The 11,159-nt window shown below is 45.5% G+C and overlaps 2 protein-coding genes across 2 annotated transcripts; both read right to left on the bottom strand.

Moving 5' to 3' along the window:
- Positions 1–395: 395 nt before the first annotated feature.
- On the bottom strand, positions 396–2,084 carry LOC130138293 (cytochrome P450 89A2-like). The gene has a single exon (XM_056311955.1). It carries the CDS (start codon positions 2,041–2,043, stop codon positions 457–459), a length of 1,587 nt encoding a protein of 528 aa, XP_056167930.1. The 5' UTR covers positions 2,044–2,084; the 3' UTR covers positions 396–456.
- Positions 2,085–7,030: 4,946 nt separating this feature from the next.
- Positions 7,031–8,860, bottom strand: LOC130138306 (cytochrome P450 89A2-like). Its single transcript, XM_056311974.1, has one exon. The coding sequence runs from the start codon at positions 8,658–8,660 to the stop codon at positions 7,107–7,109; it is 1,554 nt and encodes a 517-aa protein (XP_056167949.1). The 5' UTR covers positions 8,661–8,860; the 3' UTR covers positions 7,031–7,106.
- Between the last annotated feature and the right edge of the window lie 2,299 nt (positions 8,861–11,159).

Below are 11,159 nucleotides of genomic sequence, written 5' to 3'. Positions count from 1 at the left end.
ATTTTTAGGAATTTTTTGGATTTTCTAATTATTTTTATTCCATTTCTAAAAAAATGGATTTTTGTTCCTGAAAATAGAATTTTGTGTTGTTTATCAAACGGGTTTTTGTTTCAGGAAATAGAAATTGTGTGCTGTTATCAAACGGGTTTCTGTTCCAGAAATAGAAATTTTTGATCATTATCAAACGGGTTTCTTTTCTCAGAAACTCATCCTGGAACCAAAAATAGAAAAATCTATTTCTGTTTCGAGAACTCAATCTGAAATAGAATGGTTATCATTCGCTACCTTAACTTTCAGGAATTTTCGCAAACACCTCGGGGGTTCCCAAGTAAAGAAGCACAGGTTTCACCTGCCTAGGTCTAATCACATACATCACAGAGAGCAGAAGAAGAGTGTTCATTAATGGAAATTTTTTATTGAGAAAGCAACAGTCTACATAGATACATGTTCCCAAATTCAGTTGCCCGAATTCCGGGGACTTATCTGAGCTCTCAAAGGGCTTTTCATCACGAGCACTAAGGTGAGCTCCTGCTTTTCCGACAGGTCTACCTCCTCGCCCGCCACCTTCTGCCACCGGAACAGCCACACCAAGTTCGCCACGAAGTACTCCAAGTGCAGCATGGCAAGCCCGTATCCGGGACAGATCCTCCTCCCCACCCCGAAAGGCATCATCTTGATCTCCCTGCTCCCCGTGATGTCGAACCCCCCAGCTTCTTCTTCGCAGTTCAAGAACCTCTCGGGCTTGAACGCCATCGGGTCCTCCCAGACTTCCGGGTCCCAACCCATCTCCGCCACCATGAAGTTGATGCTCCCGTCCTTGGGGATCACGTACCCGCCCAGCTCCGCGTCCTCCGTCACCGCGTGCGGCACCACGAAGTGCGCCGGCGGGTGGCGGCGCAGCCCCTCCAGCACCACCGCCTTCAGGTAACCCATCCTCTGCAGGTCCTCCTCCTTCACTTGCTCCGCCCCGTGTCCCACGACTGATTTGATTTCATCGTAGAGCCTCTCTTGGATTTCTGGGTACTTGACCAAGTTGGCCATGATCCACTGCAGTGCCGTGGACGTCGTGTCGGTGCCAGCGGTGAGGAACTCATTGCAGAGGCTCATTATCTCGTCCTCCTCCAGCTTCCTCTTCTCCTCCGGCAGCTCCAGGTCCAGGAGCGTGTCCACGTACGATAAGATCCAATCGCCGTCGCCGTCATTCCCGTCCTCCTTGGCTTTGCTGAGCTGCTCTCGCTTGGCCTTGGATCGAGCTCTGATGAGCGGGACGAGGACGCGCTTCAGATTCTCGTAGAGCTCGTAGAACTCCTTCCACCGCTTCCGGAGGACGAGCTTGGTCAGCCGCGGCCAGAAACTGAGCAAGTTGAACCGCCCCGCACCCAGAAACAACTGTCGCTCAACCTCCTCGATCTGCTTGATCTGCTTCTCCTCGAGCCTGTCTCCGAAGCACATGAGGACCAGCAAGCAGAACATGGCGTGCCGGAAGTGGTCGACGACGCGGACGACGCCGCCTGGCTGGGACTTGAGCTCCGCCACAAGGATGTCAAGGACCCACGCGCGGGCGCCGGAGTAGGACCGGACGCGGGAGGGATGGAGTATCTCCGCCGTGAGGTTGCGGCGGAGTAGGCGCCAGGTGGGGCCGTAGGAGGAGGAGTTGATGTCGTGCTGGTTGGAGGTGAGGATGCGGCGGATGGGCAGGGGCGGCGGGCGGTCGGCGAAGACGGCGCCGCGGTGGACGAGGGCCTGGTGGGCGAGTGCCCGGGAGGAGACGAAGACGGCGGGGCGGGAGCCGATGTGGAGGGTGACCATGGGGCCGAGGCGGGCATGGAGAGAGCGGAGGATGGGCTCGAGCTCCGAGGTGGACTTGCGGAGCCACAGCAAGTTGCCGATGAAGGGGAAGGTGAGGGGGCCCGGCGGGAGGCTCTTCTTCTTGGCGGCGGAGGAGAGGAGGTTGACGGTGGCTCTGAGGAGGGCGGCGACGGAGAGGGTGACGACTACGAGGAGCCAGAGATCCATCTTTTGCCAAAGCAACTTCAAGTTCATGAGTGATTTGTTCGTTTCATATAAGCATATGGAGTTTAGATGACAACTTTACACAAAAGAAAAACATAATGGATGCTGTCCTACTATTACTATTAGTAGCGGATTTCTCTAAGAAAATGATATCTTCAAATTTTAAAAAAAAATCACATTTTTTTTTTTCAATATTATATCATGATCGAAGAAGTCTTAACTCACTCTTTCCGTTTCTGCCATTTTTTTTTCATTTTTTTAATTATTTAATAATGTTATAATCTTTTAAAGTGAAAGGATTTCCTTACATGTTAATATCATATGTTAATTTAATATTTCTAAAAAGAAAGTTACATAATTTCGATTCTATTTTAGATTAACCGTAATTAAAAAGACAAACCATATACTACATACAAACAATAAGCTATGCTTTCTTACTATTTGATTTATTATTTACTAAGATTAAGTGATTGTCTTTATTAAGTGCAATTTCTTCACTTAATTAAAGAAGTTATATTTGAACTATATATATAACCTTTTAGTCATATGATGTATCTTTAGCTTTTGTTTTTCATTATTTTTCCATTTTAATAGAATAAGACATGTCATTTTAATAATTTTACTTTTATTTCGATGGTACTTTTCCAATTAAGAACACAATTATAAGCTACAATTTATTTTACTTGATCAAATTAGTTTTACTTTAAATTATAAATTAGATATGTTACTATTTTTACTTTTTATTGTACTTTAATAATAAATCAAATAGGTATCTCTGAATTTATTATGATAACTTTTACTTGGCCGCTCTTTCTCGTCCTCGGATTATTAAGATAACTTGTATTGACTTCCAATCTTTGATGGGTCTGCCGTCTAGTCTTGAAAAATTGGCTTTGTACCATGTCTAGAAAGATCACTTTTTTTCAACTTGACAAGTCTGCCCATTTTGTGCATTCATCAATGCCGGATGCCGGCTGAGGGAGGTCGCATTCGACAGCAGCCGAAGAAACTTCATAGTTTGGACAGCAGCAGACAATGTCACTTTCGGACATAAAATTCCAAAATCACGCCCACTGTTTGACCATCGACTTCGCCAGTTTACTAACTAAAAATATGTGAATATTATTTATCGAATGATTCCGATATTAAAAGACCTTCTGTACTAAAAATGAAGATTCAAAAGTGCTTGAATCACATTACCCCCATGGACCGTATTGATGGATGACGTGATTGTAATGGGAAATTGCAGACAAAACCCAGAAATTAAAATTAAAAAAAAGAGCAAAGATTGTGAGAAAAATAGAGATAAATGATAAAGCTCGAGGAGAGGATTTATGTTTCTATTATTTTCCTTTTAATTGTGACAATAAAGAATAGACTTAACTTCGTCAACGAAATACCAAGAAATAAGATGACCCAAACTGCACATTTTTAGAGGTATTTTACATACTTTGATTGATTCTTATTGCCGCATTACCATAAAAAAGCATGGAGAAACGGCGTGTCTATGGTGTCTAGCGGGCGCGATGCCCCTATATGATAAGTTGTCCCAAACGAGTCCAATTCTTTAGGGTTCGGCACAAAGTGTTATAACTAATTATTCTAAAACAAATATTCGTTATTTATAGCATTCCAAGTTTATACACGACGAAAGGAGTCGCTTATAAAGAGCTCGGTAGTAATATGCATCAGACTATAAAGATCCCATAAAAATGAAGTCGTTTGCGACGGTAACGCCAAATGGTAGTAATATGTCGGGAAGCAAATCGATCAAAAAGGCAAAGTTGGTCCGTATACGTATCACTCGACTAGCAGCGTATGATTAATCGGTTACGCCACGTGGATGAAGGACCCCATTAGGAAGTTGCCTCTTCCTTTCCTCCCCTGTCCACGCGCTCTTTCCTTCTTCTTCTTGCTCTTCTTCTTCTTCTTCTAGTTCTCATGAAGTCTGAGCAAGCAAAGTTGCTTCACGTCACTCGTCCAGGAAGTCCAGAGAGATCGCTGTTGCAAGAATCCATGGAGCCTCAGCTCTACGAAGAAGACGCGAGATCTGGGGACGCCTCGTTCCTCGAGATAAACTCCCCTCTGCTCTCGCAAGTGACCCCGAAGCGAAACACCATCCTTATCAAGATCGAAGGAGCTTCGCGGGTTGAGCGTGTTTAATTGACCGGGACACGGGACTAATGGAGACTTGACAAGATATGGAGAAATTGGAATCGCTAAAGGCATTATTAATTTATATATGCGATTCCTCAAAAAGATTGCCTAATTTATTTGAATCAAAGAAGCGACGTAGATTGAATCTCGCACATTATTCACCACAAAAATTCACCCTATCTACGTCATCTAGATACCTACCATTCAACAGTTGAAGTACGCCGAATTTCACCTATCTTCACAAACACTTACAAACACTTAAAATGTTCTAAGCAGGTAATATTATTTTTTTGAATTTAAGATTTTAAGCTTAAGCAAAACGAACAATATTTACTTTTTTTGCAGGACATTGAATTTTATCCATAACAAATAATTATTGAAGAAAACGAGATGCACCAACGAATCACGGGCACCGATTTTGAAATTCGAAACATATCATTATACCAAATGTCATCGGAGCTGCATATTTTCTCTATATTCTTTCTGATCCTATTCCTAGTCATTAAGGCATGTCACGTCTCACGTGTCAGCAGCCGCGTAGAAATTGGTGTGGACTATTATCGTCGCGATGACTCAAAGTCTCCAACTAGTATTAAAAAAAAAATAATAACACCAAAAATCTTAAACTATAATATTTGTGATAAATTTATCTTGAATTTTTTTTGTGACACGAAAAATCCCAAATTATGTCGCTTGTGACGAATTTACCCTGAACTTTTTTTTGTGACACGAAAAACCCCCAAACTATGTCATTTGTGATATATTTACCCTACAATACTTTTGTCCATAAGCATTTTCGTCTTTTTCCTTTTTCTGTTTTTTTTCCTTTTTTTTTTCTTTTCTTCTCTCTTCCCTCTGTCAGCCATGGCGGAGGGAAGCTGGCGAGGGTGGCCCTCGCCGGCGCTGGGGTTGGGCAAGGGCTGCCTTCGCCGGATCGGGTGAGGGCGACCCTAGCCGGCGTTGGGCGACCCTCGTCGGCGAGGTTCGCCCTTGTCTCGGCGGGTGAGGGCAGCCCTCGCCCAACCCAATGCTGGCGAGGACCGCCTTCACCGGCTTCCCTCCGCCATGGTCGGCGGAGGGAAGAGAGAAGAAAGGAAAAAACAAAGGAAAAAGACGAAAATGCCCATAAACCAAAGTATTATGAGGTAAATGTGTCACAAGTGGCATAGTTTGGGGTTTTTCGTGTCACAAAAAAAAGTTCAGGATAAATTTATCACAAGTGACATAGTTTGGGATTTTTTGTGTTACAAAAAAAAGTTCGGGGTACCAATGGGGTGATTGGTCAAGTGGTTAAGAGTTCCTGGCCTCAGACAGTAAAACTGATGAGGTCCCAGGTTCAACTCCCGCCGATCACATCTTGGAGACTTACCCGGTGGCATTGATCTTGTACCCCACTACCCCGAGGAATAGTCCATTGCAAGTGGGATACCTCGGTTATCAAAAAAAAAAAAATTCGGGGTAAATTTATCATAAATGACATAATTTGAAATTTTTTATGGTACTTTCCCCAAAAAAACAACAATGAATCAACTGATCATGCAATAAGATCAGCATTTTTCTCCAGGAGCCCTTGGACGCTACGTTGGTGAATGAATTCTCCGACGCATGCTTCCACAAGAATTGCACAAGTAACAAGGATCGTACGCTTCTATGATTCGAATTGGTAACATCGAAAAACGAGAATTGAAGTAATGAACTACGTTCAATTGCTCGGCCCGAAACGACCGATTCACGTGGGAAAGGACAAATTTGCCGGCTTATGGCACTATAGTTACTAATGTCGAGTCAAGACTCCGTTCGAACAGTTTGTTCATTTTTCAGCATTTAATTTCTTAAGAAAATGAGTCAACGAAAAAATAATTTTTAATTTATACTTAAATTCAGAAAAATAATTTTTTCTTTAAAAAATCAGAAATTATTTTCCAAATATACGACTATATATCAGCATATAGGCCTAAAACTCTACGCTCAGGCACAGAACCTACAATGCTGGTTCTCGGGTCCCTAGTGTCCAGAACCAGGTCTCTAGTACTTGGGCTCAAGTCCATCGAGGCTTGTGACCCTGATGCACATGCCCCGATCCCTTACACCCTCGCTTGAGTCCATCAAGGCCGAGCCCGTGTCCCCGATGCCCGTGCTCGGGTCCATTGAGGCCGGACCCAAGGCCCCGGTGCTCGTGCTCGATGCTACAACAACCAGCCTAGGTCCACAAAGGTCAAGCGTGGGATCCCAGTACCCAAGCTCGGATCCCCAACACCCATGCCTGAGTCCACAAAGGCCATTTCCGGGTGCATCGAGGTCGGGCCCGGGACCTAGGTGCCCATGCCCCGATCCCAGTGCCCAGGTCGGGGCTCATTGACGCCGGACCCGAAACTCTAGTGCCCGTACCCAATTCCCCGATTACCCATGCGCAAGTTGTTGGCGTCCAAATAGTGTATATTTATTTAGGAAAATCAAATCATTTCCATACCACGTGACTGAAAATTTTCCATTTTATTTTCAAATTTTAGTCAAATACTAAAAAATAGTGTCATTGACTTTCTAAAAAATATTTTTAGAAATATCAAATTTTTCGTGAAACAGACAGACTATAAATGTTATTTCTTTTTCTTCCTCCCCGTTTTTTAACACTGGATATGGGAGGACCAGTGCTTATAATTAGGGATAAAGAGATATTACTACCGCGGTTTACTTGAAACGGTGGATAGTGTTTGACAATGGCATGACATCGGAATCGCAGTGGGTGGGTGCAGTTCACGTGCGAGTTTTAACTTTCAGGAATTTTCGCAAACACCTCGGCGGTTCCCAAGGAAAGAAGCATAGGTTTCACCTGCCTAAGTCTAATTACATACACCGCAAAGAGCAGAAGAAGAGTGTTCATTAATGGAAATTTTATTGAGAAGGCAACAGTGTACATAGATACATGTTCCCAAATTTCAGGTGCCAGAATTCCTGGGACAAATCTGAGCCCTCAAAGGGTTCTTCATCACTATGGTGAACTCCTGCTTTTCCGACAGGTCCACCTCTTCGCCCGCCACCGACCTCCACTGGAACAGCCACACCAAGTTCGCCACGAAGTACTCCAAGTGCAGCATCGCAAGCCCGTATCCGGGACAGATCCTCCTCCCCACCCCAAACGGCATCATCTTGATCTCCCTGCTCCCCGTGATGTCGAACCCCCCGGCTTCTTCTTCGCAGTTCAAGAACCTCTCGGGCTTGAACGCCATCGGGTCCTCCCAGACTTCCGGGTCCCAACCCATCTCCGCCACCATGAAGTTGATGCTCCCGTCCTTGGGGATCACGTACCCGCCCAGCCCCGTGTCCTCCGTCACAGCGTGCGGCACCACGAAGTGCGCCGGCGGGTGGCGGCGCAGCCCCTCCAGCACCACCGCCTTCAGGTAACCCATCCTCTGCAGGTCCTCCTCCTTCACTCGCTCCACCCCGTGTCCCACGACTGATTTGATATCATCGTAGAGCCTCTGTTGGATTTCTGGGTACTTGACCAAGTTGGCCATGATCCACTGCAGCGCCGTGGACGTCGTGTCGGTACCGGCGTTGAGGAACTCATTGCAGAGGCTCACTATCTCGTCCTCCTCCAGCTTCCTCTTCTCCTCCGGCAGCTCCAGGTCCAGGAGCGTGTCCACGTACGATAAGATCCAATCGCCGTCGCCGTCATTCCCGTCCTCCTTGGCTTTGCTCAGCTGCTCTCGCTTGGGCTTGGATCGAGCTCTGATGAGCGGGACGAGGACGCGCTTCCGATTCTCGTGGAGCTCGTAGAACTCCTTCCACCGCTTCCGGAGCACGAGCTTGGTCAGCCGCGGCCAGAAATTGAGCACGTTGAACCGCCGCGCACCCAGAATCAACCGTCGCTGAACCCCCTCGATCTGCTTAATCTGCTGCTCCTCGAGCCTGTCTCCGAAGCACATGAGGACCAGCAAGCAGAACATGGCGTACTGGAAGTGGTCGACAACGCGGACGACGCCACCAGGCTGGGACTTGAGCTCCGCCACGAGGATGTCGAGGACCCACGCGCGGGCGCCGGAGTAGGACCGGACGCGTGAGGGATGGAGGATCTCCGCCGTGAGGTTCCGGCGGAGTAGGCGCCAGGTGGGGCCATAGGAGGCGGAGCTGATGATGTGCTGGTTGGAGGTGAGGATGCGGCGGATGGGCAGGGGCGGCGGGCGGTCGGCGAAGACGGCGCCGCGGTGGACGAGGGCCTGGTGGGCGAGTGCCCGGGAGGAGACGAAGACGGCGGGGTGGGAGCCGATGTGGAGGGTGACCATGGGGCCGTGGCGGGCGTGGAGGGAGCGGAGGACGGGCTCGAGCTCCGAGGAGGACTTGCGGAGCCATAGCAAGTTGCCGACGACCGGGAAGGTGAGGGGGCCCGGCGGGAGGCTCTTCTTGTCGGCGGCGGGAGAGAGGAGGTTGACGGTGGCTCGGACGAGGGCGGCGACGGAGAGGGCGACGAGGATGAGGAACCAGAGATCCATGTTTTGCCGAAAGGTCGCTCTTGTTCATATAAGATTGGAGATTGGATGACGACCTAGTCACCGGTGGAGAGGTCGCTCTTGTTCATCTTGACAAATCTCTCCATTTTGTACCTTTGTAAATGTCGACTGAGGGAGGTCCAATATATAATGGGTCTTGAAGTGCTGCCGAAGAAACTTCATGGTTTGGAAGCGTGGGATAGTGAATTGCTTGAGAGGGCTATTCAATATCGAGATTAATAACAATTGATTTTTGCATATTTTTATAGATGGTGAAAATATTTTTTGTTCATTCATATTTGTAAGCGATCATATTTATAAAAATATTTTTCAAATCATTCATTTTTTGCGAAACAAACAGAACTTGAGTAGGTAAAAGCTTTCTTGAATTTTTTTAGACAATTGCACTAAAATATAAACCTAACCTTTTGATTTTTTTTATCCTTTAGACTTGCTTCAAATTATACTTCATTTTTTTTATTTTTTTAACCAACCTCAAATTAGTATTTGAACAAGTAAGGTCTAGCGAAAATCCGTAACAGTCCCAACAAAATGAGAAAGTGCATAGTTATTCTGAAAGTAGCGCAGGAATTTCATGCAAATCGATTATCAAGTGTCGTCATGACTTCTTGGAAAAAAAAATTATATGTCAAATGATGTGAAATTTTCTTTTTAACGGTACTTCTTGCAACACGATTGATGCAAGTGGGATCGCGTAAAGTTAATCCAACGCAACCAACACTTACATATTTTACCAAATAATCGATGTATAAAATGATTTTCTACTTCGGGCTTTTTAGACTTTTTAATATTTAGCAATTTATATATGACTTTATCAGTATACCAATATCAGTCGTTGAAGTAATTTGAAAGTCGTGTAAAGATTTTCCATAAAACTGCAGTTCGGCGCTCGAAGCTCTTGCTATGCAAGCGGTCCGAGAATGGGTCGGACCATTTTGGGTCTAACAAACACCTGAGTACATATAAGTCATCCCAAATAATTCTTGGTATTCAATGAATGAGAAAATTATCCAAAAAGTCATAAACCTATTGCACTTTTGTCAATTCAGTCATAAACCTTTTAAGTTTGCCAATTGAGTCCTAAACTTTTACACTTCTTGCCAATTGAGTCAATCCGGCCAATTTTGGTCGGAAATTACTGACGTGGACGCCGGGTAGCCACATGGCGTTGACGTGGACATTTTAAAATAATATTTTATGATTTTTTTTTCCTTTTCTCTGTTTTGTTTTTTTTTTAGAGTTAGCCGACGAGGGCGGCCGGCCGACCCTCGCCAGCTATGGGCGAGGACCGGCCAAACCACGCCGGCTCTGGGCGAGGGCACGCGAGCCCTCGCCCAAATCCGGCGAGGGCCGCGACGCCCTCGCCAGATCTAGCTAGGCGAGGGTTAACGGCCCTCGCTGGCCATAGGCGAGACATGTGGGGCCACCAAGCGCCTCGCCTGGGGTCGGCGAGGGCCGCCCACCCCTCGCCTAGCCAGATCTAGCGAGGGCATCGCGGCCCTCGCCGAATCTAGGCGAGGGAAGGCTCGCGTGCCCTCGATTTTGCCGACGAGGGCGTTACGGCCCTCGCCCAGAGTCGACAAGGGTTGGCTGGCCACCCTCGCCGACTAACTCTAAAACCCAAAAAAAAATCATAAAAAGTTCAAAAAATTATTAAAATATTATTTAAAAATATCCATGTCAGCGATTTACGGTCAAAATTGGCCGGATGGACTCAATTGGTAAAAAGTGTAAAGGTTTAGAACTCAATTAGTAAACTTGAAAGGTTTAGGACTAACTTGGCAAAAGTACAATAAGCTTAGAACTTTTTGGACAATTTTCTCTTCATGGTAATTACTTTTCATTTGACTATGAATTCAATTTTTGGGATGAAGCATCTGGGTTGGTTCAAAAACACTAGTCATTCTTCTTTACATGATTTTATTCCTTTTCTTAGTCATTAAGCTTTGCCACGGTGCGGATAGAAATCTTCATAGACTAGCATCACGGTAACTCTAACTTTATAGTAATAATCAATGACCTAATGCTATAAAATTAACATTTTGACCATAAGCCTTGGGCGCTAAGTTAGTGGACATTCTTCCAAATGAATTCCTAAAGTAATGAGGACGTGTCTTTCTATAATTTGTTGCATATGTAACATCAGAAACGTAATCACGGCAATAAACTAGATTTAATTGCTAAGCGCGAAATGTCGATCGTTGATATGACGGTCAATCTACATGCAAATTATTCTAATAAGATTTCATGCACATCCAAAGGAGAAGTTTATTAGATTATAATAGGCAAAAGTACACTAGAAGTGCCATAACTTGTGTACGGCGATCACTTTGGTGCCATAACTTTTTTTCGGATCACTTTGGTGCCAAGTCGGAGGAAAATAGATCACTTTGGTGACTCTGGCCAAAATTCCGGCCAAAAAGCTGACCTGGCATTTATATTAAAAAAAAATGGTCTGACTTGTACACGTGAAAATTATGT

This window comes from Syzygium oleosum, unplaced genomic scaffold, assembly GCF_021117445.2.
Source record: "Syzygium oleosum isolate NSW1041296 unplaced genomic scaffold, Sole_v2.1 Sole_v2.01, whole genome shotgun sequence".
Classification (NCBI taxonomy): Eukaryota; Viridiplantae; Streptophyta; class Magnoliopsida; order Myrtales; family Myrtaceae; genus Syzygium; species Syzygium oleosum.
This window is presented reverse-complemented; position numbering and strand designations above follow the sequence as displayed.

Coding starts and splice junctions, on each gene's coding strand:
- LOC130138306 (XM_056311974.1), bottom strand. CDS start 8,660: ATGGATCTCTGGTTCCTCATCCTCGTCGCCCTCTCCGTCGCCGCCCTC.
- LOC130138293 (XM_056311955.1), bottom strand. CDS start 2,043: ATGAACTTGAAGTTGCTTTGGCAAAAGATGGATCTCTGGCTCCTCGTA.